This window comes from Cervus canadensis, chromosome 26, assembly GCF_019320065.1.
Source record: "Cervus canadensis isolate Bull #8, Minnesota chromosome 26, ASM1932006v1, whole genome shotgun sequence".
In the NCBI taxonomy this organism is placed as follows: Eukaryota; Metazoa; Chordata; class Mammalia; order Artiodactyla; family Cervidae; genus Cervus; species Cervus canadensis.
In genome coordinates, this window is record NC_057411.1 from 51,531,470 (window position 1) to 51,558,710 (window position 27,241).

The 27,241-nt window shown below is 58.7% G+C and overlaps 2 protein-coding genes across 11 annotated transcripts in view; both read right to left on the reverse strand.

Moving 5' to 3' along the window:
• RNF4 (ring finger protein 4) overlaps positions 1-1,510 on the reverse strand; it is a 32,810-nt gene extending 31,300 nt beyond the window's left edge. The window contains exon 1 of one of the 3 annotated variants that reach the window (XM_043447759.1): positions 1,400-1,510. The gene's annotated coding sequence lies outside the window, so the exon portion shown is untranslated. Of the gene's footprint in view, positions 1-1,382 lie in introns of all 3 variants that reach the window. The other 2 variants (XM_043447760.1, XM_043447758.1) reach the window with 2 other exon arrangements.
• Positions 1,511-4,413: 2,903 nt separating this feature from the next.
• Positions 4,414-27,241, reverse strand: part of CFAP99 (cilia and flagella associated protein 99) — a 38,109-nt gene continuing 15,281 nt past the window's right edge. For 5 of the 8 annotated variants that reach the window (XM_043448079.1, XM_043448078.1, XM_043448083.1 and 2 more), the window contains 14 exons: positions 24,906-25,050; positions 23,716-23,810; positions 21,508-21,620; positions 20,334-20,511; positions 19,082-19,162; positions 18,870-18,944; positions 17,989-18,060; positions 17,704-17,795; positions 16,899-17,103; positions 7,520-7,661; positions 7,267-7,418; positions 6,255-6,460; positions 4,833-4,995; positions 4,414-4,661 (listed from right to left, as the gene is read on the reverse strand). In XM_043448079.1, coding sequence (XP_043304014.1) covers positions 4,554-4,661; positions 4,833-4,995; positions 6,255-6,460; positions 7,267-7,418; positions 7,520-7,661; positions 16,899-17,103; positions 17,704-17,795; positions 17,989-18,060; positions 18,870-18,944; positions 19,082-19,162; positions 20,334-20,511; positions 21,508-21,620; positions 23,716-23,810; positions 24,906-25,050 — 1,827 coding nt within the window. In that variant the 3' untranslated portion in view covers positions 4,414-4,553. Of the gene's footprint in view, positions 4,662-4,832; positions 4,996-6,250; positions 6,461-7,266; positions 7,419-7,519; positions 7,662-16,898; positions 17,104-17,703; positions 17,796-17,988; positions 18,061-18,869; positions 18,945-19,081; positions 19,163-20,333; positions 20,512-21,507; positions 21,621-23,715; positions 23,811-24,905; positions 27,089-27,241 lie in introns of all 8 variants that reach the window. The other 3 variants (XM_043448081.1, XM_043448082.1, XM_043448080.1) reach the window with 2 other exon arrangements.

Here is a 27,241-nt window from a genome sequence, read left to right on the forward strand (position 1 = left end):
AAAGGGGGGAAGCCCCTTCTTTTTATGTGCAAAGCATAATTATGCATATAGCTCATAAAGAGAGCCTACAGTAGGAAGGCAGCATTAACATTCTGCAGCGAACAATTGTTTGGTGAGAACAATTAGGAAAACAATGTGTAAAAAAGGCTGGGGATGGAGGGGAGTCATGAATGTGAAAGGTTTACAAACACTGCACTGAAGCAAGATCTGAGTCCAAGTTGGAAGCTCAAGTTCAGGCCATACAGATCGTATCACTATTTGAATGCTCTCAAACTCACAGGGGAAACCACCCCAACCCCTCAAAAAACAAACCACCAGAAAAACAAAGCCAAAAGATTCCCTTCAACTTTTCTATCTTTCATAACCAGTCGGCCCCCAAGCTCCCGGTCACTAAGTTCAAAGGTCTAGTTCTGCAGGCAGGGAACCGAGGCTGTGACCTTGGGCAGACCGCTTCAGTCTTCCCGGCCACTAAGGCAGCCTAAGCTGGAGCACAGAGTGAAGGACCACATAGCTGGAGACTCCAGGTCTGGTTCCAAGAAAAGTGGCACAGAAGCAGGAAGGTATGACCGTGACAGTCGACGGGCACGGGCTGGAGTTACACAAAAGCCAACACCCCAAGAAAACGCCTACCAAGGCTCTGAACTCTTCCCTTTTCCCTCGACGGGTCAAGACGTGGAAAGCGGCCTGCGCCCAGTCCTGGGCTTCAGGCACCTGTCTCCAGGCGCCCGCCGCGGGCTCAGCCGCAGGCCTGGGCGGCCACGCGTCCGGCCAGCGCGCGGAGCCTAAGACCCGCTGAGCTCTGCCCGCCGCCCCCTCCCCCTCGCCTCGAGCGTGCCAGCCCCGGCCCAGCCTGGAGGCGGCTCCGCCCGGCGGCCCGGCCGACTCGCCAGCCCGCGGCGGCGGCGGCGCGAGCACACAAAGGCGGCGGCCTCGGCAGGGACGAAACCTTCGCCCAGCCTCCCGCACGCCCGCGCCGGCCCGCGAGCGGCGCCCCCACCGGCCTTCCCGGTGACCTTGGACGCGCCCCTCCCCGCCCCGCCGCCTCAGTTTCCCCGGCGAAGTTAAGACCGGGGCGCCCAGGCTGCGGCCTGCCCGGGGCGGCCGACACCCGCGGCTAGGCCTTCCCACTTCCGCGCCCGCTCCGGGTTCCTGCGACCCCCGCGCGGGGCCCTGGGAGAGGTTTTCGGCCGTGGGTCGGGGCCCGAGCGGGGTCGGCCGCGCCCCGGCGGCTCCTCGGGACGCGGCGCCGAGGCCTCCTCAGGCCGCGCGAGGCCACAAAAACCCCCCGAACCCGCTCGGCACTGGCTTGCCGCCCGCTCCCCCCGCGAAGCCGAGCCCTGCCTGGCGCCGGGGTGGCTCAGCGGGCGCTGCGGTCGACGCACTCGAGCGAGGGAAGCACCTCCGCGAGCCGCTTCAGAGAAGACCTCTAGCAGACGACGCCGCCGCCGCCGCCTCAGCACCGACCCACTTCCTCTCCGGGGGCCTCGGCCCCGCCCCCGCGCCTCCCTACTGGCCACCGCCGTCCCTAACTCCCGCGGTCCGCCCGTGGAGGGGGCTCTATTTTCAACCCTATTGGATAAGAAAACCATCTATCACCACTTTGAAACGCGCCTTGCTTCCGGCCCCGCCCACGCCCGCGAACTCAAAAAAAAAAAAAAAAAGCTCCTACCTTCCCGCGAGAGGAGCGGCCGGCGCCTCTCGGCGCGCAAGGCCTCCCGGGAGTCGTGGTCCGGGCTGGAACACGCCCCTCTCTCGGCCTAGGTTCCCGGTGATCTGCGTCGCCTCCAGTCTGGCTTCCTGGCCGCGCCAGGCCCTGGACTCGCGCGCGACTGGTCCCCGCGATCCCGGGCCTTTACCGGGCTGCTGGCAGAGATGGGAGGGAGGGAGGGAAGCACAGACTGGCCCATCTGTGGGAAGCCGGGGGAGGCACTCTACCGGGCCGTCTGGGAGGGCTCCCCGGAGGGAGCTAGCTGAGCATCCAAAGGACTAGAATGGAGGAGAGCAGTTCCAGGAAAAGGGGGCCTGGGTGGGCAAAGACCCACCCAGAGAGCATGACCAGAGAGCTGAAGGCTACCCAGTATGCCAGGGTGCAGGGGTTGGGAGCAACGGGGGTCGCGGGAGGCAAGAGGCAGACCTTGGAGGACCCGGCTGTCAGGCTGAGAGTCTTGATTATTCTGAAGGCTGTAGGTGTCAGGAAAGGGCTGAAGACGGAGAACTCCCGCCGGCTTCCGGCCCAGCCAGGTCCTGGGAAAGCGGGAGACTGGAGGTCTCCCGGAGTCAGAGAGTGTGGACCCTGGATCGCTCCTGCCTAAGTTTGAATCCCAGCTCCAGGGTTCAGGCAGGTCTCAAGGTTCCCTGGCCTGTTGTATGGAGAAGACAGCGGTGCCTATCTCAGGGGGTCCTAAGACCCAACTCTGAGCAAAGGTGCGTGCCAGCCCTGGTGGGGCTGCATGTCAGAATGGGGATTAGAGAGCCTGGTGGTGGCTTCCTCGAGTTTAGCTCCCAGAACTGGGCATGGGCATGGATTTGGCAACCAGGAAAGAGCCCAGCTTGTCTCTCTTGTTCTGAGAATACCAGATCATCCCAATAGGACCATGCCACCCGGGACAGGCCCACACTGTGGCCAGGTGAAGAACTAGAGGGACCTCCAAGGCCACCTGAGGTCCAGGCTGTCACCTGGCACACGGCCACTCCTGCTGGACCCTATGAGCCAAAGCAAGTCATCTCAGATTCAAGGACGGGGGAAGATGAAACTCTGCCTCCTGATGGGAAGTTACAAGGCAAGGAACATGTTGCTATCTGTTTACCCCACAAGACAGGCCCTCAGGCCATAAACTCAGGAGATGGCCCAAGAGCTGCCCTCCAGGTTCCATGGGGTCTATATGAACAGAAGCCCCAGGTTCTCTCAAGGTGCTCTGAGCAGCCGCCGAGTCCAGGAGGGCAGGTGGGTACCCTGTGGACTACCAACCAGCATCACTGCCAATAGCACCCTGAGTTTGCTGGGCCACCACTTCTGCCCCTGCTCCAGAGGCCAGTCGGACAGGTGAGGGGAAATTCTCTCCCTTTGTCACAGGGCCTGCTTTGGGCCCCCATGCAGACCTTCCCCCACTGCAGGAACTTGTTCAGCAGAGCATGTTCAATCCAATGAGGCTACAGCTCAAGGCTTGGAGGACAGAGAGGTTTCCCTCCTAAGAGAGCTGCCAGGGAGAGATGGCCCTTCCTCCAGACGCTGTGAGATTGGAACTGCTACCAGCTTGGAGTCAGAGCTCTTGGATCAGGCATGTCCTGAAGTCCACCCTACCTTTGAATTACCAGTTAAGGAAGGTGACAATCCCCCTTTTGGAGCCATCTGACTCCTGAGGGACTCTCTTGGGACAGGTCATCATTAGTGTATTCCCTCAGTATCAAGTGAAATGGGTTTGAATGACTCAACAAAGGATGTAAGAAATGCCATTTTTTTTAAAGAATGAAATTTAATCTGCTCCCAGCTCTAATTTGACAGGGAGGTGGGAAATTCCTCTTTTTACCAGCCTCGGTTGCGGGGCAGTCCTGAGGTTCTGACACAGTTGAGAATGTTGGGGGAGAACTCTGGTCTTTAGTCTGTTCCTGTCACTGTTGGATGTCCACCCTTCTGGTCTGGATGTGCCCTGGGGTCCTGCCTCCCTGCTCTGAGGTGCCCTCTTCTCCGCAGGCCCAAGGAGGCTGTGAGTATGGGGTCCCTCTCCTGGACATCCATCCCCTGGCCTTGTGCAGCCCCTGCCCTACTGCCTTGCACCCCACCGGCTTGCCCATCCTCTCCCAGGACCCGCAGCACACTGCGCAGTCTTCACTCAGCCAGCTGGTCCTCAGCCACGCACCTGCAGCCCAGGCCCGGGTCTGAGGACCAGGGTAATCAATATGTTCCTGTCCAGGCCCTGGGCCAGCGCGCCTGCCCAGTGGCTCCAACCTCATTCCTTCCGTGAGGCTGGGGAAGGCAGGGCCTTACTCTAAAGGCCTCCAGGCCTAGCTTTGGGTCCCAGGGCTCCCGGCAGTTCACTTCACCTCTCAGAGCACTGGCGGTCTCAACAGCAGAAGGGGCATGGGGGACAGTCCCCCCACCCCCCTGAGGTTTAGGAGATCAGGCGCAAGAAGGGCCAGCTGGCAGTGACTCGGTATCCTGGCCACCTCTGTTTGCGCCCACACAACCACACACTCAGTCTTGGGGGTTCCCGGATTAGGCCACCTAAGTCCGGGCGGAGAACGGAGATTCCAGGCTTCCACGGGCACTGCGGGCTCCGGGAACTCGGGCGCGGGCGTGGGGAAAGGCAAGGATCTGGACCAGGGTGGCCATGTTTAGCACATTAGATACAAGACGCCCCAATAAAACTGAATTCCAGCGGATACTTTCTTAGCATGTTTGTCCCACGCAATAACTGGGCGTCCCGCCTTTTATTTGGCACCCCTGCGCTGGGCGAGCGGAGGCGGGCGGAGCGGGGCAGGCGGCACGGCCCCGCGGTCTTCATTCGGGCTGGGGTCCCGGGATCCTGGGTGAGGGCGAGGGGAGGCTGCACGGCTCAGGCGGCCCCCAGGCGGCGCGCGGGCCCGCATCCGGGCTGCTGCGCCCGCAGCCAGCGCTCGCGGCTCCGCTCCAGCTCCAGCCTGCGCTGCGCCTCCAGCTGCGCCTGCGGGCGGGCGGGCGGTGGAGGTCGGCGCGCGGCGCTCCCCGGCAACCGACGCGGCTCCCCGGCAACCGACGCGGCTTTCCGGCGCGCCCCCCGACCCCGCACCTCGCGTACCGCGCCGGCGTCCCCGACCCCCTCGCGGAGCGCCCTCGCGGCCGCCCCTGGGCTCACCCGCTGCTTGGGGCGCACGGCCCGCGGCGCCGGCACGTGCCCCGAGGCCGCCCGCGCGCGCCGCTCGGCCGCCTTCTCCTGGATCCGGCGCTGCAGCTCGAGCACACGCTCGTCCTGGGAGGGCGCGCCGGCGGCCGCCCAGCGCGCCTTCTTCTCCTCCCACCTGGGCGGGCGGAGGGGCCGGCTTAGCAGGGCCCCGCCGCGGTGGACCAGAGGGGTTTAGGTGCCAGGGGAGAGCCCCCCCACACATCCCCGGGGAGCCACTCCGGGAGGGTTCTCCCCGGCGCCTCTTGTCTTTTTGCTCCTTGTACTTCACAGTTGAAAGAGTATTCCACAGGTTTGCTTATGCACGTTTTCGGAGATGAGAAAAGCCACCGCCCTTTCATCTGACCCTGCCTTCCCCGCTCTTGCCTAAAGATTACCGCTGCTAATATTCCGCTGTCTGTGCACATCTTTCCATACCAGGCCCCACGGACCCGAAAAGTCACCACAGTGTTCCCAAAACAAAAAGGGTGTGTCTGTGTCCATGTGCTTTCCATTGAAAGAGATGTTTGCCAACCAGATGCTACGTGTGACCTGCCCCCCCCCCGCCACCCCACCTCAGGTCCTAGTTTAAAAAGAAAAAAGTTACAGTACTCGATCTTTTCAAGCTATAGTGAACAGTTTTGGGATCCTTGGAGAGAGATGACCAGGGACAGGGTATTTAGATGGTGCTGGGAGTCTCTGCTCGTTTCTAGCTGTGTCTTTGTGCTGTGGTTATGTAGGGCTGTGTTTTTTCTCAGAAGATGCACACCAGAGCATTTGTGAGTGAAATGTCCAAAACCTGCATGGGCTTCCCTGGTAGCTCAGCTGGTAAAGAATCCGCCTGCAGTGCAGGAGACCCCAGTTCGATTCTTGGGCTGGGAAGATTCCCCTGGAGAAGGGATAGGCTACCCACTCCATTATTCATGGGCTTCCCTGGTGGCTCAGATAGTAAAGAATCCGCCTGCAATGCGGGAGACCTGGGTTCCATCCCTGGGTTGGGAAGATCCCCTGGAGAAGGGAAAGGCTACCCATTCCAGTATTCTTGCCTGGAGAATCCCCATGGACAGAGAAGCCTACAGTCCAGTGACAAAGAGTCGGACACTGCTGAGTGACTAAGCACACACTTCCCAACTTCTGCACAAACCCATTAAGTAGCTGGCTTGCTATCAATAGATGAAGCGCAGGGCTAAAGGGTGTGGCCCGGCTTATCTGAGCATCACCGCAGGCTTTTTTCCTACCCTTTTTGAAGGCTGAGACTTGTCTAAGAAAACAGTTGGGTGAGGGGAAAGATTGCAAGGGAACTGACTGGAGGGTGATGGGTTGCTGTGAGGAAAACCCCCAGGGGGAAGGGGGAAAGGCAGGCTCCCTGCTCCCAGCCCCGGGGTCACCGGCACCCACCTCAGGGCTGCAGACCGCCCCATGGCGGCACGGCACAGCGCCACCCGCTCCAGCGTGTCCCGCAGCTCCCGGCTCTTGGCGCGCTGGCCCTGGATGATCTGGTCTCGCCGCTCCTCCTCCTGGCGACGCCGGGTCTCCTTGAGCAGGGCCAGCCGCTCACGCAACTCCACAACCGACATCTCCCCCTCCAGGCCGTGGCCAGGGATCTGCAGGAGGACTGGGGTTGGGGGAGGCCCCAGGCCGGGAGCCAGGCCCAACCCTTCCCGGCTGGCCCTGGCCCCTGGCTTTCCCCCTGCACCGGCTCCATCGTCCTTTCTGAAGGCCACAGGCCTGGCCCTGTGCCCAGGTGGCTGCCCGTCCACTCGGCAGTGCCTGTGTGGCAATGTGCACCGTCAGGCTTCTCCTGCCTGGGCCCGCTCCGCAGCCCTTGACCTGCGCCTGGACAGCTCAGCTAGGGGCCTGGCGGGGCCCTCCGCGCTGGCAGGGCCCCGGTGGAACTCAGCCCTGTCTCCCCAGCCGGGACCTGGGGGCCCAAGCAGAGAGCCCGTCGGACTCTGCACAGCCAGGGACCAGGCCTAAACCCCACACCGGGTCCATCCCCGCGTGCCAGCCTGGCCTCTCGCGGGGTTTCCCACATGGGCCTCCGGGGGCTGCTGCCCGTCTCAGCCCCCTGCCCGTCCAGCACCCGTGCTGTCCCTCCAGCGCACCTGCCACATAGGCCTAGTGAGTCCCGGGGGGGCTCCCTCAATGCGCAAGTCTGTGAAGCTGCCCGCCAGCCCCCCGGGTGCCAGAGGCCTCCCCGGACTGGGTCCTCCGGCACAGCGGGCAGGGGGAAGTTGGGCGTGAGTGGCCGGGTGGACCCCAGCTGGGGTCCAGACTGCCTTCGGCCTTGGTGGGAATCGTGGGTGCACCTTCCGCAGGACGCCAGGCCCAGGAAGATGCGAGGCAGCCTCCCCCACCCCTGCCCCCGGAGGTCGCTGGACGGGCGTGGGCCCCAGGGCGGCGGCCTCACCTGGGTCAGGTCCACCAGCTTGCCCCTGCGCGTGGGCTGAGACTCCAGGGCTCGCAGCTGGGAGACAAGGTCGCAGCGCCGCTTCTGCTCCTCCTTGGCCGCCTCCGCGCTGCGCTGCAGCAGCTCCCGGTTCTCCTCCGTCACCTCCTGAGCTGGGGGCCGAGCGGGGCGCTGAGGGGCTCGGAGAGCAGCTGGCCGGCCCCGGGGGTGGGGGTAGCTCCTGGGAGGGCACGGCGCCCCCCTCACCCCCTACCTATCCGCCGACGGCTTTTCCGGAGCTCCGTCTGTGCCACCTTGACGTTCTTCTGTGTCTCTATCACCTGCTCCACCAGCTCCTTCATGGACTTTTCCTCCTGGAGGCGCCTCTCTGCGCACCGCTGCATCAGCTCGGCTGTCTGGACACAACCAGCCACCGTCAGAGCAGCCCGCTCTGGCCCCTGAGCCACCAAGGTTGGCCCTGAATCACCCAGGAACCTGGGTTTAAGCTCGCCAGCGTCCTGGGGGTCGGGCCTGCAGGGAATTCCCACCTCGCGCCCTCCTGGCCTCCCCTATGGGGGTGAGCCCAGAACCAGGCCCCCACAGCCCCAGATCCGACAGGGCCGCTGAGGAGGGCAGCCTACAGAGCCCGGGGGAAACTGGGTCAGGGCCCCAAGTCTGCCCTGAAGCCCACCCTCTGCTCACTCCAGGTCACAGAGGAGGACCCTCCTCGCTTTGCAGCCACGTGGGGCCAGCTGTCCAGATTCTGCCCACGACTGTGCACAGACCAGGCTCCAGGGGAGCCCCGGGCATGTCCTGATGGTCCTCCCACACTCCTGTTTCTCCTGGAGCCTCCGATATGCACAGCCCTGAGCCGCAGGGCGCGCTCCCGCCACTGTGAACCACGTCACGGGCCCTGCGGCCCAGCTCCTCTCTTCTGCTCTGCGTCAGGGGTTCCGGCCTCACCCACGTGTTCACTGGGATTACAGTTGGCTTACTCTCATGGCTGTTTCAGGGAGTATATCACAACTCTTTGATCCATCCTACCATTGAGACACATTCAGGTTGTTTCCCGTTTGGCGCTATTGTGAACAATTCAGAATATTATTTTCAGTCTTCAAGATACTACAAATTGGTGGTCCATCGGTTAAGAATCTGCCTGACAATGCAAACCTGAGTGCCAAAGAATTGATGCTTTTGAACTGTGGTGTTAGAGAAGACTCTTGAGAGTCCCTTGGACTGCAAGGAGATCTAACCAGTCCATCCTAAAGGAAATCAGTCCTGAATATTCATTGGAAGGACTGATACTGAAGCTGCAACTCCAACACTTTGGCCACCTGATGTGAAGACCTGACTGATTGGAAAAGACCCTGATGCTGGGAAAGACTGAAGGTGGGAGGGAAAGGGGACAGCAGAGGATGAGATGGTTGGATGGCATCACCGACTCAATGGACATGGGTTTGAGAAAACTCCTGGGAGTTGGTGATGGACAGGAGGCCTGGTGTGCTGCAGTCCACGGGGTCGCAAAGAGTCAGACACGACTGAGCGACTGAACTGAACTGACAATGCAGAGGTCACAGGTTCGATCTCTGGTCCGGGAAGATGCCATGTGCTGTGGGACAGCCAAGCCCGTGCGTCACAACCACTGAAGCCTATGCGCTGCAGGGCCCAGGCTCGGCGAGAAGAAAAGAAGCCGCCGCTCACCACAGCTGGAGAAAGCCCACGCGCAGCAACGGACACCCAGTGCAGCCAAAAAATAAACAGGAAATTCTTTAAAGACTCTCCATTTAAAAAAGAAACAAAAGATGCCACAAAGGACAGGGTGGGATGTGCACCTCCCATCACTGCCCAGTGCCGCCAGGAGGGGCCCTGGACTCCCAGTTCCAGAGGTCTTGGCAGCTGGGGGTTCATTTCAGGCCACGTGGCATGTGGAGGGTCCGCCGGTGCTGGTGGCGTGGACTCCAGGCACCCTGGGCAGGAAGGAGGCCTTGGTGAAGCACTCTGCCAGCACATGTAAACTGGCTCGAGGCCGCCCTTCTCCGTGCAAGTTCATCTCAGGTTCTAAGAAAAGGAACTAGGGTCCTCGGAGAGACGGCCACTTTATGGCTGAGGAGGAGAAGATACAAGATGAGCCTGGAGCGTTTTACGGCATTGTAGAGGAAGGAGGGGGCCTCCCAAGTGGCTCAGCAGAATCAAACCCGCCTGCCGTGCAGGAGACGTGGGTTCGATCCCTGGGTCAGGAAGATCCTCTGGAGGAGGGCATGGCAACCCACTCCAGTATTCTTGCTGGGATATCCCATGGACAGAGGAGCCTGGTGGGCTACAGTCCTTAGCAACTAAGCAACAACAACAGTGACGTGCGTGCTAACTTGCTCAGTTGGTCCGACCCTGCGACTCTATGGACTGTAGCCCTCCAGGCTCCTCTGTGCATGGGATTCTCCAGGCAGGAATACTGGAGTGGGGCGTCATGCCTTCCTCCGGGGTATCTTCCCAACCTAGGCATCGAACCTGCGTCTCTTACATCTCCTGCACTGGCAGATGGGTTCTTTACCACTAGTGCCACCTGGGAAGCCCCTAACAAAAGGAAGGAGGTGCTCAAGAGACAAAAGAACGACTGGGGGTTGGGGGGCATGTCAAAGGGACACGGGCGCCAGCCCGAAGGGGCTCCCAGTGACCAAAGCTGGCAACAGAATAAGTCACGTCGTATTGGATTATAACACAAAGTATAGAATAAATATGCATGAGTGAATAAGTGAGCAAGTCAGGGAGAAGAGACCAGCATTCTGTGCTGAAGAATTCCACACAATCCCCCACGTCCCTGAGTGTGGGTTCCGCTTAGAGACCCCTTCCAAAGAGCGCAGCGTGGGAGGGGCAAGGCCCTTGGCAAAAAGTCGGGTGATCAAGGCCAGCGTGCTCAGCGATGAGTTTGCTGACGGTGGGAACCCTGATGGGGTGTGAGGAGAAGGCCTGCGGCCTCTGTGGTCTTCCTGCCACACCCGGTCTGGCCATCCCAACAGACTGACGTTCTCCGGGACACCTGATTGAACCCTCGTCCACCGCCTGGCCTGCATCGGCAGGCGGATCCTTTACCACTGTGCCACCTGGGAGGGCGCAGGATACCCGGTGACAAGTGTCAGTATAAGAAGAGGAGGAGACACAGAGAGGCACAGAAGACGGCCCCGGCCTGCAGGAGGAGGGCAAGGGCCGCCAGGGCGCCTGGAGCCCCGGGCCAGCTCTCGGCTCTGTCTGCCCGGACGTAACCCTCGGGCCCAAGGTCCGGCCCGGAGTCCGCTCAGGGGCCAGACTGGCCTCGCGGCTTCGTGGGCCCTACTGCACGGGACTCATCCCAGGAAGGCAAGGATGGGTTAGCATTTAGAAATCCCTCATACAATTCACCACATGCATAGAGGTTGGGAGGAAAAGTGGATTCTCTCCACAGACGCTGCAAAAGCCTTTATGAGAATCGACACCCGGGACTTCCACGTCTGGGGAGACGGGGTGGGGGCACTTTTCCCTACTCCTCCCACTCGGCACAGCTAAAACCCCTGAATATAAATTATCAAACATACAGGGACTTCCCTGGTGGTCCAGTGGCTAAGGCTCCATGCTTCCAATGCGGGGGGGCCCAGGTTTGATCCCTGGTCAGGGAACTAGATCACACATGCGGCAACTAGGGCTTCCCTGGTGGCTCAGAGGTAAAGAATTCACCTGCTAATGCAGGCGACGACATGAGTTCGATACCTGGGCCAGGAAGATCCCCAGGGGAAAGGAATGGTAACCCACTCTAGTATTCTTGCCTGGGAAATCCCATGGACAGAGAAGCCTGGCGGGATACAGTTCCATGGCGTCACAAAAGAGTCAGCTGAATAACAATCACAACAAATACTGCAACTAAGGCCTGGCACAGTCAAATGAATAAATATTAAAAAAACAAAAACAAAAACAAAAACATACATACGAAGACAGTGAACAGTGGAGGGAAGAAGGCCGGCTGGCTAGGAGTGCGGGACCTGAAGAATGGCGTGGTGGTGGGGTCCCTGGCCTCCTTTTTACCTCGTGTGTTCCAGGCTGGGGGCTGAAGGCCCCCAAAATGCCACAGGCACTGACAAAAAAGCCCGACCACAGCCTGCTGTCTCCAACTAGTGTCAGTCGCTCAGTTGTGTCCGACCCTTTGCGACCCCATGCACTGTAGCCCACCAGGCTCCTCTGTCCATGAGATTTCCCAGGCAAGAATACTGGAGTGGGTTGCTATTCCCTTCTCCAGGGGATCTTCTTCACCCAGGGGTTGAACCTAGGTCTCCCGCACTGCAGGCAGATTCTTTACCATCTCAGCCACCAGGGAAGGTAGGAGCCACCTAGAGAGACAGAAGACGGTGCAACACAAGCTGTGCTCCAGCCAGCCATCACAGACAGAACCTGGGCAAAGGCTGAGCGGGCGTGAACTTCCCCGAGCCGTGGGAGACGGTGCATGGCCATCTGAGCAGGGACCTGCCCTACGGGTCCGGTGTGCCAGAGGAGACCCGGCAGTGAGCTCAGCAACCTGGTGCCTACCCCCACCCGTGGGAACAAGGGTCCCGTCACCCCCCCACCAGGGTGGCGTCAGAAGGAGCCGAGTGCCAAGTGAGGCCTTTCCCCTCACGCTTGCCACGTGACAGTGAGGGCCACGTGGGGGCAGTTCTAAGGTGCTCCTGCCACTCCCGCTCAGGCAGCTGTCGGTGGAGGACTAGCGGAGCCCTTGCCCTCATCAGTAGCCCCTCTCAGGGTCAGCAGAGGCACGTGGGGAGGGAGGGCTGACGAGCCTGCCTGGCAGTAACGCGGTGGTGCCCCCCTTCCCCTGCCAGAGCAGCGTCAGAGAGGGGCAGCTCAGACAGAAGGCTTAAATGAGACCCAGACGCTTGGAACAGAATACCCAGAATGTCCGGGTTTCAACTGGTCATCACACCACAAGCCAGGATGGTCTCCAACAGAATGAAGACACAGTCAATAGACGCCAGCACCGAGGTCACAGAGGTGTTGGATCTGACGGTGGTTTTTAAAGAAGCCATCATTAAAATGCTTCAACAAGCAATTATGAAAGACATAAGCTCAACAAATTTGAAATAAATAGCGCAGAGTATGTTCAACAACCACGATGGAATCAACCGGAAATCAATCGTGAAAAAGAACCAATGCTTGGAAACTAAACAACATACTCCTAGATAATCCATGGGGCAAAGAGATATTTTCAAGTGAAATGAAAAAGGACGCTGAACTGAGTGAAAGTGAAATACAACAGACCAAAATTTGTGGACACAGCCAAAGCAACAAATAAATGGGAAAGCGCGAGACTGAGAGCTCACAATGGAAAAGCAGCAAAGTCTCGCGTCAGTAACCTGCCTCCCATCTCAAGAACCCAGGAAAAGAACAAAATAAACTCAACGCAAGCAGAAGGAAGGAAATAATAAAGAGCAGAAATCAATAACACTGGAAACAGTCAAACAGGAGAGAAAAATCAATGAAACAAGAGGCTAGTTCTTTGAAAAGATCAATGGAATTGACAAATCTGTAGCAATGCTTACAGAAAAAATGAACAAACATAAAATCATCAGTATCAAGAGTGAAATGCTTTAGACCCTACAGACATTAAAAAGGATAGTAACAGAAGCTTAAAAACAACTCTTACATTCATAAATTTGGCAGCTTAGTGAAATGGACAATTTCTCAAAAAACAGAAACTACCACAACTTACCCAAAATGAAACAGATCATTTGAATAGCCCTGTAACTTGTAAGAAAGTTGAATTTCTAATTTAGAAATGTCCAAAAAAGAAAACTCCAAACCCAGATGATTTCACTAGAGAATTCTACCATGTGTTGAAAGAGTGAATATCAACTTTACGCAATCTTTCCTAGAAAACGAGAGGAGAAAACACTTCCAAATTCATTTTATGAAGTTAGAATTACCCTGATACCAAAACCAGACAAATAACATTCCAAAAAAGGAAAACTATAGACTAACACTACTTAAGAAACTACATGTAAGAACAACTCTAAGAAAATCAAAATGGTAGCAAATAGAATTCCACCCACATAAAAAAAAAAAACACCACAATCAAGTGGGGTTTATTCTTAGAATGCAAAGCTGGTTCAACATTTGAAAATCGGTCAATGTAATCCACCATATTAACAGGCTAAAGACGATCACATGACTGTATCAATTGATTCAGAGAACCGTTTCGCAAAATTTCCTGATAAAGACTTTCAGAAAAACAGGAATAGAAGGGAATTTAATCGACTTGATAAAGTGCACATCTACGAAAAACCTGACATCTAACATTATACTTAATAGTGAAAGACTGATTTCCCCCAAGATGGTGAACTAGCCAGTGCAACAGGCAAGAGGAGGAGATAAATGGAATGCAGATTGGAAAGGAAGGAATAAAAGATGAAATGAGTGTCACAGAGAGAAGTCCAAGGAATCTAGGACAAACTGTCTGGTGTGTCGTAAAAAACTAGTAAGGGCGTTTAGCGAGGCCACAGGACACAGGAACGACACACAAAACCAACTGCATTTTACAGACTGGCATTCACTATGTGGACACCAAAACTGAAAATACAGTGCCATCCACAACCACTCGAAAACCATGGAAGAAATACTTAGGTGCAAGTCTAACAAACTTCTATAGGTCTTACATACAGAAACCTAAATAACCAGATGAAAGAAATAAAAGATTGAAACAAGTGGAGACACATACTGCATTCAGGGACTGGAAGACTAAACTGCATTGCGTCTGCTGGATTCGGATCTTAACACCACATATGAGAATAAATTTCAAGTGGATAGAGATCCAGATTTAAAAATAAAACCACACAAATGCTAGAAGAAAATACGGCTGAATTCTTCCATACCATGCGCATGGGAAAAACCTTCCTCGCTATTCAAAATACAGATACAATGAAAGAGAAGACTGATAAGTTTGATGACATGAAAATCCATTTGCAAGGCCAAAACACATCATTCAAGTGAAGCCAAATGAGTAACTGGAACAAAATACCTGTAATAATATATTATAATTAAAGGGTTACTTTCCTTAACAGGTAAGTGAAAGTTGCTCAGTCATGTCCCACTCTCTGCGACCCCATGGACTATAGAGTCCATGGACTTCTCCAGGCCAGAGTATTGGAGAGGGTAGCCGTTCCCTTCTCCAGGGGATCTTCCCAACTCAGGGATCAAACCCAGGTCTCCTGTAATGCAGGCAGATTCTTTACCAGCTGAGGCAGGTAAAAAAAAAATGCCGGTAAAAAAAACTTTACCACAGTTTATAGGATCGCAAAGAGTCAGACATGACTGAGCACCCACACACATGGGATGGGAGATGGTATTTGTAAATCATACATTCAATACAACTAGACAGCTCTTAAAGAAAATTAGAGATACTAAGATATATTTCCTGCAAAGATGGGCACAATAAAGGAGAGAAATGGTATGGACCTAACAGAAACAGAAGAGATGAAAAAGAGGTGGCAAGAATACACAGAAGAACAGCACAGAAAAGATCTTAATGACCCAGATCACACCATGGTGGTGTGATCACGTACAGCCAGACATCCTGGAGTCCTAAGTCAAGTGGGCTTAGGAAGCATCACACACACAAAGCTAGTGGAGGTGATGGAATACAAGCTGAGCTATTTCAAATCCTAAAAGATGATGCTGTGAAAGTGCTGCCCTCAAAATACCAGCAAATTTGGAAAACAGCAGTGGCCACAGGACTGGAAAAGGTCAGTTTTCATTCCTATCCCAAAGAAAGGTAATGCCAAAGAATGTTCAAACAACTGCACAATTGCACTCATTTCACACGCTAGAAAAGTGATGCTCAAAATTCTTCAATATAGGCTTCAACAGTACATGAACTGAGAACTTCCAGATGTTCAAGCTGGCTTTAGAAACGGCAGAGGAACCAGAGATCAAGTTGCCAACATCCGTCGGATCATAGAAAAAGCAAGAGAATTCCAGAAAAACATCTACTTCTGCTTCATTGATTACACCAAAGCCTTTGACTGCGTAGATCATAACAAACTGTGGAAAATTCTTTAAGAGATGGGAATATCAGACCACCTTACCTGCCTCCTGAGGAATCTGTACGCAGGTCAAGAAGCAACCGTTAGAACCAGATATGGAATAACAGACATTTCAAAACTGGGAAAGGAGTACGTCAAGGCTGTATATTGTCACCCTGCTTATTTAACTTATATGCAGAGTACATCATGCAGCATGCTGGGCTGGATGAAGCACAAGCTGGAATCGAGACTGCTAGGAGAAATATCAATAACCTTAGATATGTAGATGATACCACCCTTAAGGCAGAAAGCAAAGGGGAACTAAAGAGCCTTTTGATGAAAGTTAAAGAGGAGAGTAAAAAAGTTGGCTTGAAACTCAACATTCACAAAACAAAGATCATGGCATCTGGTCCTATCACTTCATGGCAAATTGATGGGGAAACAATGGAAACAGTGACAGACTGTATTTTCTTGGGCTCCAAAATCACTGCAGATGGTGATTGCAGCCATGAAATTAAAAGATGCTTGCTCCTTGGAAGAAAAACTATGACCAACCTAGATAGCATATTAAAATGCAGAGACATTACTTTGCCAGCAAAGGTCCATCTAGTCAAAAGTGTGGTTTTTCCAGTAGTCAGATATGGAAGTGAGAGTTGGACCGTAAAGAAAACTGAATGCTGAAGATTTGATGCTGTCGGACTGTGAAGCGTTGGGAGAAGACTCTTGAGAGTCCCTTGGACAGCAAGGAGATCCAACCAGTTCATCGTAAAGGAAATCAGTCCTAACTACTCATTGCAAGGACTGATGCTGACGCTGAAGCTCCAATATTTTGGCCACCTGATGCAAAGAACTGACTCACTGGAAAAGACCCTGATGCTGGGAACGACTGAAGGCAGGAGAAGGGGACGACAGAAGATGAGATGGTTGGATGGCAGCACTGACTCCATAGACATGAGTTTGAGCAAATTTTGAGAGACAGTGAAGCACAGGGAAGCCTGGCGAGCTGCAGACCATGGGGTCCCAAAGAGTTGGATACGACTGTGCAACTGAACAGCAATGTGAAGAACAGACACAAACGCGTCTTCCAGGAGAAGTGCTACGTGTGAACCTGGGGCATACCTGCCGACTCAGGCCCTTAGTGGCACATCTAAGGAGACTGGGCTCCTGTCACGTCCCTGGGCCCTGCAGGGTCCTGCCTCGTCCAGGCCCCCACCAGGCCCCCTGGACAGGACACGGGCAGGGCGCCCCCAGCCAGGCCATGTCTCCTGCGATGTCCAGAGCATCCTAACTGGAAACATGGCCGACCCACATACCCTCTCGCGTCTTATGCAAACATGTCTGCCTCCTGGAAGTTTCCCTCAGATCTCCAGTCTCCCCTCCATGTGTAGGTGGGGGGACCAATCGACCTGCTAGTAGGGGCGGGGGGCAGCCTGGACCAGAGTTGCTGGCCAGTCGGCCCACTGAGGCCCGCTGACCCCAGACTCCAGGCGCCTCTCCCCCACCGCCCCCCGCCTGGCCCGGGCCATGTGGGGCTCCAGGACCCAGCGCGGTTCTGTGGGTTTAGGAGGAAAGGGCCGGGTCAGCAACCGCGGGCAGCCTCGCACCCCCCACCGCCGTCACCTCCTCCTTCTTCAACTCTGCCGTCCGCCTCTTCTCCTGCGCCACCTGCTGCCGCGCCAGCGCCGCCTCCTCGTGGCTCAGCTTCCCCCGCAGCCGGCGGACCTCGCCCGCGGCCAGCTGCTCCTCCCGGTCCTTCGCCTGCATCCGCCTCTGCCACTCGAGGAACTCGGAGAAGTCCCCGGCCCCGTCCACGAGCCGGTCCACCCTGGGGAGAGGGGGCGGCGGGCCTGCTGGCGGCTCCCGTGAGGCCCGCCCAGAGCCCAGGGTCCCCCGGGGGGCGTGGCCTTCACGGGCGCAGCCGCTCTGCACCGGACGCCTGGCCCCACACTGCCCGCCTGCCCTGGTCCTGCGTGTGCACCCACCCTCTGGCCGCGTCTCCCTCCTCGTCCCTTCAACCACTCGTCTGTCCGCTCACCTGTGTCCGCCCGTCCTCCACCCCCCGCCCACCCATCTGTCCATCCGCCAGCCCTCCGTCCCTCTGTCCATCTTCTCATCCAGCCGGTCAGACACCCAAGCTCCCCCCACAGCCCAGCTCTCAGGGTGAGACCAGGGCCTGCACCCGGGGCGGTCTGGGGGAGAGGGCTCCCGGGAGGAGGTGGCCCCTCAGGGAGGTGTGGGGTGGCCGGGTTTCCCTGAGCTGCCTCCTCCTGTCTGTCCATCTCCTCGCCGAGTGGAGCCGAGCTTCCTTGGCTGCGGCCGTGACCCTGACGCTGGCCTTCTCGAGCCCTGGAGCTGTTCGGGTGGGACGCCGCCGCTCCCCACCCCTGGACCCCCTAAGGGGCGCCCGAGGCCCTCGAGTCCCCACCTCTGCAGCTCCTTCTCCACCTGCCGCTGGTACAAGGCCCCTTCGCGCAGGATGGCGGCCGTGTTGAGCTTGACCGGGGCGTTGTCGTTAGGCTGCGGGAGAGGGTGGGAGCGGGCTGTGACAGGGGTGGGGGGCGGCCTTGGAGCAGCCAGTGCCCCCCTGCCCCTCTGCCCTCCATACTCTCCCCCTGTCCGGCGCTCCCCTCGGCCATAAGGGCCGGGATTTCCTCAGGGGGACAGGCCCGGAGGCGGGCGCGTGGGGAGAGGCCCCAGGAGCACCGCTCACCGTGTAGAAGGTCAGTTTCTGGCTCTTGAGGATACGAGGTGGGAGCCGGAGCCGCGGCTTCTTCTTGGAGTCCTGCAGGAGTCAGGGCCTGGCACCTGTGCCCACGGATGCCCCCAAATGCACCCCGGGGAGGCCTGGCCCACTCCCCTCTGCCCAGTTCGCCCCGCGTGGGGCCCCTGGGCAGGTTCCTCTAGGGCCCTCCAGCCGCCCGGGCGGGTAGGGAGGGTTTGGGGCCGGTGTGCCGGCCGGGGACCGCGGTTCCCAGACAGGGGGCTAGAGCCTGCAGGCTCAGGGGCCCTGTCCCGGCGGCCCCGGGGCCGCCCCAGGACTGCCCGGCTGCTCCCTGCCCGGCCTTCTGCTCTGCTGACCCCCTCAGGGTGGGTACGTTGGTCCACGGCACAGCAGCTGGTGAGAGGCAGCCCCCACACAAGCACCCGGCCGTGACACCAGGGCACGCTGCTCCCTGGCAGGGTGCCCAGTCCCCTGGCCTGCCCCCACTGCCGGGGGAGGCTCACCTCTGGTCCATCCGCAGCCACCCGGGCGAGTCCACTGTGGTGGTGGTTGCGGGGGGGTGGGGGGGGAATAGGCCAACCTCTCCCAAGGGAGCACCGCTCAGAGTCCACCCAGCCTGGGGCCTCCCGGCCCAGCTCCCTGACTTTCTTTATTGACAAACACATCTTGGGGTTTTTCTTACAGAAATGTTAAATGCTAACTGTGGGAAAACCTGGAAGCAGCCGGAGACGGCGAGGCTGCCCCTGCTGGCCCGGACCGCACGCGGCCGGCGTCTCGGGGCCCCGCCCTCCCGTGGGCCTCTCCGTGGCACAGGGAGGGGCCTGTCCGTGAAGCCCCGCCCAGGGCGTGGGGGCGGGGGCGGGCGTCACCTGCAGCTGGGGCTCCCCGCGGCTCCTGGGCACCGCGCACCGCAGCTCCTCGATGTTAGCCCGCAGCAGCAGCTCCTGCGCAGGGACAGACGGCTCCAGCCCCGCCGGCCGCCACGCGGTCCCCAGGCCACAGACGCACAGGCCGGCTCGCCGCCCCTCCCCTCCTCCCTCCCCGGCACCCCCATGGGGGTCTCCGTGTGCAGCCCGCCCACCTCGGCCTTCCAGCGGTTGTATCTCTTGGTCATCTCCAGCAGCCGCTGCTCCTTGGGCGGCTGGTAGGTGCTCCTGGGGACCTGGGGTGGGGGGGGGGGGAGGGCGGGCAGCGGAAGGGAGACCGAGGTGACAAGCCGCACCACGAAAACTAATAAGACTAATAAAAACCATAAAAACGAATTGATGTGAAGAAAAGGATCTGGATCAACGAAAAGGAAATTGAGAGAGCTGATAGAGGCGAGGGGTCCATGGAAAGCCTCTCAGGGAAGAGGCTGTAAGGAGACCCGACACGTGGTGGGAGTGGACTGGGGCCCTGGGACTTTGCAGCACCATCCCTTCACCCTTCATGTACTCCTTAGTTCTGCTGGGGGATGCGATTGGTTCTGGGAAGCCGAATCCCTCACAGGTGCTCAGGGTGGGGCCCAAGACCTGTCAGAACACTGCACTCCCAGTCATGGTGATCAGGTTAAGGGCAGACATGCAACCCCCCTTGGTCTAATCATACTGTCACAGAATTCTTGGCCCTAGATGTCCTCTCATGCCCTGGACAGTGAGTTGTGGGCATGAGGCCTGGATGTTTGGCTACCATGAGGGAAGTCAGCCCAAAGATCAAGCCGACCCTCAGAGGGGACGAGGGGAAAGAGTCACAAAGAGGCAGCTCCAGCACCCTGATCAAACTATGCCTGAAGCCGATCCTACTTCAGCCGTGAGAGTCGGCTAGTTCTCTATTGTCTAAGCCAGACTGATCTCTTTTTCCTTGTAATAAGAAGCATCTTGACTGAGAGACGTCAGCAACGCAGGGCAGGGGGAGGCAGTGAAAAAGGGTCTAGGCAGATGGAATAGAGAGGCAGAGACCCCGAGGTGGGGAAAGCCTGTGCGCGCGCGCGCACACACACACACACACACACACACACACACACACACACACACACACACACACTGTGGGGAGGGAGAGGTGCATACCAACAGGGTTAAAGAGGGCTCTGAGTGCCAAGTGCCAAGCGCCCTGTGGCCACCAGCTTCACTCCACGCCTACTGACCAGACCTCACTCCCTGGGCGCCCACTCCCCTGGGCAGGCTCTGGGTCAGCTGGGCTTCCCTCTCTGGGTGAGACAGGGTGGTGGGGGCATCGAATGCTCCTGGTCTGGCCCATGCGCCCTCAGCCCTGGAAGAACCCAGCTCCGCCCCGGCCTACACGGCCCACTCTCCCTGCCTTCACGGGTCGGGCCCACGGAGACCGGCTCCACTTACCGGTCTGGTCTTGGCCACCTTGGGGACCAGCTCAGGCACGGGGATGGCGCGGGGCCTGGGGGTGGTCAGGCTGAACTCCTTGGGCTCTGTGACCTTGGCCTTGCTCTTTGGAGGAGAGGGCTGGCTGGTCAGCTCCCCCTGCAGCTGGTCGATCAGCTCCTGGACTTCCGGCTGCCACCTCAAAGGCAAAGGTGGGAGCAGCGGCTTGGGGGGGGGCTGCCTGTGCAGGTCAGTAAGGGGATGGCCCCTCGGCACAGGGGGAGGGGCCGTGAGCGGGGAGCAAGCGGGCGATTCAAAATCAGGGTCCCTGGAGCTGCACCGCCATGACAGGCGGAGAGGAGACTGAAGGAGGGGTTGAGGCAGGGGAGGAGTCTAGAGGTGGGGGTGCCTTGGACCAGGGGTTCTGGAAGGGCCCTGCTGGGCTGCCCCCCGAAGTTGGGCTCCCCCCCATGCCTCCTCACACCAGTGGGCACTGCTGGCCATCGCCTATGTAGACAGCGGGTGATGCCTCCCAGAGAGACTGCTTGGTTTGAATCTTTCCTGCCCCAGCTTGAGGTCCAAGGTCACCAGAAGGAGGAAGGGCGTGTCTGAGGGCCAGTAGGAGTGGGGTCCCGGGGAGGGGGAGCAGCTGGGGAAGGGAGCTGCTCACAGGGCGGGCGGGGAAGGCTGCAGACGGGGTGGTGGGTGGTGCCGCAGGGTCTGTAGGTCTAGGCAGCTGGGAGCAGCCCTCCGCACTGGGCGCTGGCAGCAAGTCCAGCCAGGCGGGAGTGAGGCCCTTCCCCCGCTGCTCAGGGCCGGGGCCTCCTGTACCCGGCCGGCACCCGAGGGTTCTGCCGCTGCCAGAACCACCTGTCAGCCCGTCCCCAGGAAGACAAGGTGGCTCCCCGGCCCTGGCAGAGGGGGCCAGCTGGGGGTGGCAGCTGCACGCTGGCCCCGGCAGGCCCACTGGAGGTCCTTTCGCCTGCGGGTCCTGGCCTGCGCCAACCTGGCCAGCATTGGCCCGAGCCTGGTGGGGGAGGTTGTAGAAGGTGGTGGGGACAGCTTTGGGGTGACGAGCCCAGGAGGGGCGCCCTGGGGGCAGCTGGGGAAGCGATGCAGGCCCCCTACTCCCCGGCCACGAGCTGGCGGCCTGCGTGGACGCCCCGCCCTGGGGTGAGACCCCGGCGCTGCCCACCTCATCAGGGGGTCGATCCAGTTCTCCTTCACGTGGGACGTCTCGTAGACAAGGCTCCACTCGTCCTTGATCCATGAGCTGAGGTTCAAGGGGTTGAAGAGGAACCCGAGGAACTGAGGGAAGAGGGAGCCGCGGGGGCCAGACCCACTCGGTGAGAGCGAAACCCCCTGGAGCCCCCCAGCGGGGAGTCAGTGCTGGGGCGGCAGCTGTGGCTGGCGCACCCCCAGGAGACCTCAGCCGGCCGCAGGCAGGCATCCAGCCCCGCTGGCCTGCCCCCTCCTGTGGGCCTGGGGAGCTGCCCGTCGCTTGCCTGGGCCCCTGTGTTCGCCAGCGGGGTCCCTGTCGGCTGTGGGCCCTGGGCTTCAACCCCTGCACCCCGTGGGTCTGTATAAATGCCCCCACCCCGTCCTCCCCACCGGCTGTGGTTGGGTGGGGGCTGGGCAGGCCCTCGGCCCTGATGCCCGAGGGGGGGTGGTGGTGGTGGGCAGGGGGCAGGGCCAGGGCCTCTGGTCGCCCGCTGCTGCCTCCGTGGGGGGCTCACTGCCCCCACAGGCATGTCCACCCCTCCTCCTTCTGCTCAGCCCTCCATGCCCTTCCTCAGGGAGCAGCTAGCTGCCAGGGGTCCTTCTAGAGCCTTCCACAGCTTCCACAGCAGCAGCCTGGCCCCTGCTCCCCCATGCCCCGAGCCCCGGGGGCCTCTGCCTACCCCCTGGGCCACGCGGAGGCTGTCTCAGCCCCTCGCCTACCCCCTCCCGGTGTTCCCTCCATCTTTTAGCTCCTGTTCCCACTTCCTGATGAAGGAGGCAGTCAAGTCCCTATGGTTGGGGCACTGGGGTCTCCACAATTTCTCCTCCCAGACCACTGCTCCTGGGGCCCACCGCTCCACCCCTGGGCCCCCTCCTCCTCTCACCCCCATCTGGGGACACACCGCTCCCGGTGGAGGGGGGCTCTCCGAAAGGAAGCCTCACCGGAGGGGGTGTGCTGGTTGTAGGCACCGGCCGGAGGCCAAGCCTAGTGCGGGGGTCGGTGCCACCGCTGCAGGACCCCCCCCCCCCGCCCCGCCCCGGGGCAGGCTGACACTTGGGCCTTTTGCTCAACAATTATTAAGAATTTCAAGACTGACAGCAGAGTGTGAACCAAGTGCGGGGGCTCCAGCCGGGAAGCTGGCCCTGGGCGTCTCTGAATATCGCTCAGAAAATGCTGTCATGAAATGAAGCCCTTGCTTACGGTGACTATGGAAACATCCATGCACCGTGCATTACTCGTTTATACGTGGACAGGAACACAGTCACTGAATGTGCTGCCTCGCTCACCTGCTGGGGGGGCGGGTGCAGATCTCTGGGGCGGTGGTCCCGGGAGTGTCCCGGCTCCCACCTCCCTTCCCCCGCCCCGCACCTCCCCTCCCGCTCCAGGGCTGCCCCCGCAGCGCCTGCGGCTTCCCTCCAGAGGGGCCGCAAAGCACTCCTGGGGCCTCAGCTGTCCCTCTCTTCTCTGGGGAGTCATTATCCTGGTCTGGGGGCTGCCCCCTGCCGCCAAGCCAAGTAGGGAGGAGCCAGCCAGCGGTGGAAAGCCTGGCCCAAGAACCGGCTCTGCCGCTCAGCTGCTGTGTGACGTCGAGTTAGTTACCGAAACTCTCTGCCTCAGTTTCCTCAACTGTGGGATGAGTGCTTGTAGGAGTGACCTCGCCCATTCCCTGTGAGAGCGGACCAAGAACTGCTCGCAGAGGAAGCCAGGCCCACAGCAAATGCTCCATGGGAGTGGCTGGCAGAGGGCAGCGGGCCTGAGGCCCATTCATGGTCCTGCTGGCCCTGAGGCCCTGGGCATCCCGAGCTTTCTGCCCAAGTGAACAGGCGGCCACAGAGACGGCCTGGGGGGGCAGGGGGTAGGCTCCTGCAGGCGCCCTCTCAAAGGCTGCCACCCCTCAGGACCTGCTCCAGACTGCGCCCTCCCTGACCCCCCAAAGCCGCACAGCCCCTCCTGCAGGGAGGAGAGGCTGCCTAGGGCTGGGAAGGTTCCAGAGGCCCAGACTATGAACGGGCAAGGACGCCTTGTCTCGACTTAACAGCTCACATCCAGCAGCGACCACCCGCCGGACCGCGAGGAGCAGAAACCAGACTCCCCAGGCCTGAAAAGGGCACATTTGCAGCAAGGCGGGGCAGGGGCCGGGGTCTGAGAACAGAACTTGGGGCTGGGGGTGGGGGGGCTTACCTTGCACACCTTGTGGACCGGCTGGGACCGCAGGACGTCACAGAAGAGCTGAAAGCCGAGCTCCTCCAGCTGGAACGTGGCCAAGTAGCAGATCACTGGGGGAAGAGGGCGTGGGCATGGGAGCAGGACGCTGGGGTCCCCGCCCGGGGCGTTTGATCCTGGGAGAGGCACCAGGGGCTAAGGGCCCGACAGGGGCAGCGAACAGAGCCCAGGGCGCCGCCTCCCTCGGGCCGTGTGGCCAGAGGCGCCAGCTCCATCGGGTCCACATGAAAATGACAGCCTGATACAACAGCACAAGCGACGGGAGTGGGGGTGGGGTAGGGGGGAAGGGTTCCAGGGCTTCAAGCACTTCCAGATCATTGTAGCTCATTGGATACATTTCCAGAAATTCCAAAACTTCTGGGGTAAACGTAAAACCATCTTGCTTTTCAGTTTGTGAATTCCGAGACTGGAAGCCGCTGGACTAGGGGATGGGGGGCCAGCAGCCCAGCTCCGGCCCTGGCATCGGGCACTCCCCAACCTCTGTCTCTGAGCTCCCTGCAGTCCGGACCCCTCCCTCCCAGGCAGGTCCATCAAGGCCCAAGGGCTGGACCACCTTCCCCCACTCGGACACTGGCCAGTCTGCCCACGTTGCCACCACACCCCATGAAGGCAGCACTGCACAGCATGTGGGATCTTAGTTCCCTGACCAGGGATCGAACCCATGGCCCCTTCATTGGCAGCCCAGAGTCTGAACCACTGGACTGCCAGGGAAGTCCCCAAACGCCTCCTTCTACTGAATCCCCTCTGGGACCGTCCAGAGTACAGCCAGAACGCCGGCTCTGCACGTGGTCCTCAGGGCCGTGGGGCCAGGAACTCAGCTGATGATGAAGACCCATCCTGTCACACAGACTGGCCTCCAGGGCCACCTCTCCCAGCCAGACCAGCCCTCCCTCTGAGGCCTGCGGAGGCCTGCCTCCTGGGGCCTGGCGGTCAGCATGCCTGGAGTCTGTCTCCACGTCAGTGAGGGGGGAAACACAGCCCCCTGGCCGCCCACGCTCCGGCAGCCGGGAGGGTCCAGGGAGGGAAGGGAGGCTGAGGACCTCGGAGGCCTGCTGGGGGAGGGGCTCGGTCACTATTGAGGGTCTGCGGGGATCTGGCCCGCAGGGACCCGTGGGCTCCCCCGACCACGGCTGGCCACAGGCACCTACCCTCAAAGAGGCTGTAGTCAGCCCGCAGGCAGAGCCGGCCTTCCCGCACATAGAAGGCGTCCACCACGATGGTCAGCAGCTTGCGGTACTCCAGACACCCCGACAGGATCTCCATGATGAACGCCTGCTTCTGGGGGCTCAGTGTCTGGAGGAGAAACAGCCCGGGGAGGGGGCAGCGCCTCCAGACGTGGGGGCCCCAGCGCCCTACAGTGAGGAGCCCCTGGCCAACCTTCTGACCCTGCAGGTCCTCCCCCAGGAGTTGGTCCCTGGGCGGAGACTGTGAGGGGGGCAGAGACGGAAATAAACACAGAAAACAACCCCGAAGGAAAAGCCCTGTGTGATTCTGCCTATGTGAGGAGTCAGATTCCCAGGACAGGAAGTAGAAAGGTGTGTGGGGTGTGATGTGGGGATGGAGAGAGGGTGGGAACTGTTATTTGACGCAGAGTTGCCATTTGCGAAGGTGAGAAGGTTCTGGAGACAGACGGTGGTGATATTCACATGCGAACATACTTAACCCACTGAATTGTATTGCATCATACACCTAAGAATGGCTAAGATGGTAAATTCTATGTCACGTGTATTTCACCACAATAAAAAAAAGAGCAAGCTCCTATGAAGTTTTTCAAATGAATGATTTTAAAAATTACCTCCCCTCAAAAACAAACAAACAATAACCAAGCAAGGAAAATCTCTGGCAGAGGGAATTAGTGTCAGCAGAGACTCCTCTCCATTTACTCTGAAACATGTTGGGTTTTGTAACCTGTGCGTGTCATGGCTTAAGTATTCAAAAAACTAAGTTTCGACAATAAGAAAAAAAGAACATCTACTGTTGCCAGCAGCGTTTCCCAGGTGGAGGAGTGGTGAAGAACACGTCTGCAAATGCAGGAGACCTAAGAGACACCGGTTCCTTCCCTGGGTCAGGAAGATCCCCTGGAGGAGGGCACGGCAACCCGCTCCCTTATTCTTGCCTGGAGAATCCCAGGGACAGAGGAGCCTGGCAGGCTGCAGCCCAGGGGGTCGCAAAAGAATCAGACATGACTGAGCGACTTAGCACTCACTGTTGCCAACGTAACAGTGAGCAGGCCTCCTGGGGATGGGGCTGGAGTGTCTTTCCTGAAAGCAATTTGGAAATATGTTTCAAGGGTCTTGTATTTCCCACACACTTTAACCCAGTAACCACACTTCTGGGACTCTAAGGAAACCAGACAAAAGGCAGAAAATATCCACAAAGGAGACGCTCAGGGCAACGGCATGTGCAGCGGCGAAAATGTTAACAGCCTGAATGTCAACGCAGGGAGTCAGATGCAAGCTCTCCATGCTGCAGGTGAGTGGGATGCAGTCATTTCCATGATGCTCCTGGAAGACTTACAGTGAGATGGCAAAAAACTTAATGCCGGATTCTTATTCACTGTGCCACTAGGGACGTCCTAAACTTTTACTGTCAATGAGATTTTCATACGTCGTTTACTGGACATTTACTTGTATTTCTCTTCTGTGAATTATCAATTAATATTCTTGGCTACCTTTTTCTATTGGGATATTATTTTTCCCAATCGTTTATAGGAGCTCTTCATAGATTGAGAGAATCAACATGCCCATTAGTGTGACAGCTATTTGTTATAAGCTTGTAATTTGCCTTTTAACTTTGTGCACACTTTTTTTTGACATATGGATTATAGAAGCTCTGCTTTGTTTTGAGGTCTAATCTGCCTTTTCCTCTGTGGTTTCCTCCCTTGTTTTTATGCTAAGAGAACAACAGAGTAAGGAGGCCATCCGAGGGGTCTGAGATGAACTTGGACTTCCAGGAGCCCCAGCCCCCAGCATGTGAGTGGGGTGTCTGTTCTTACTCCCTCCCGGCCTCCGCACCCCGGGGGCTGGAGTCCTGAGAGCCGCCCTCTCCAGCCGCCCTGCTTGGGGGTCCAGGAGTCCTGGGTGGAGTCAGGTTCGGCTGCTGAGGCACACGGGCAGGAGTGATGGGCGGCAGGGGGGGTCGTCCCCCTCCTGCCTTGGCAGGGGCGCTCAGACACTGACTCTGCCGCCCCTCTGGCGCCTGGAGCGGCTTCTGGGCTCCTGCGGGAACCGCAGCTGATGGGGCAACAACACCCTCCTCTGACCTCCGACCTCGGCTCACAGGCTCCATCTCGGCTCCTCCGCTCCGTTATCTGCACTCGCCTCTGGGTGACCTTACACACCGTCAGGACGAACGCAAGCAGATTTTGACTGTGGGAGGGCCCTCCCGTCTCCGTAAGCACTACGCCTTGTTTCCCTGTGACGCTCTCCCCAGCGTCCCATCCACAGGGTCCCAGCCACTGTCCCGCACCTCCTTCGGCCCCTCC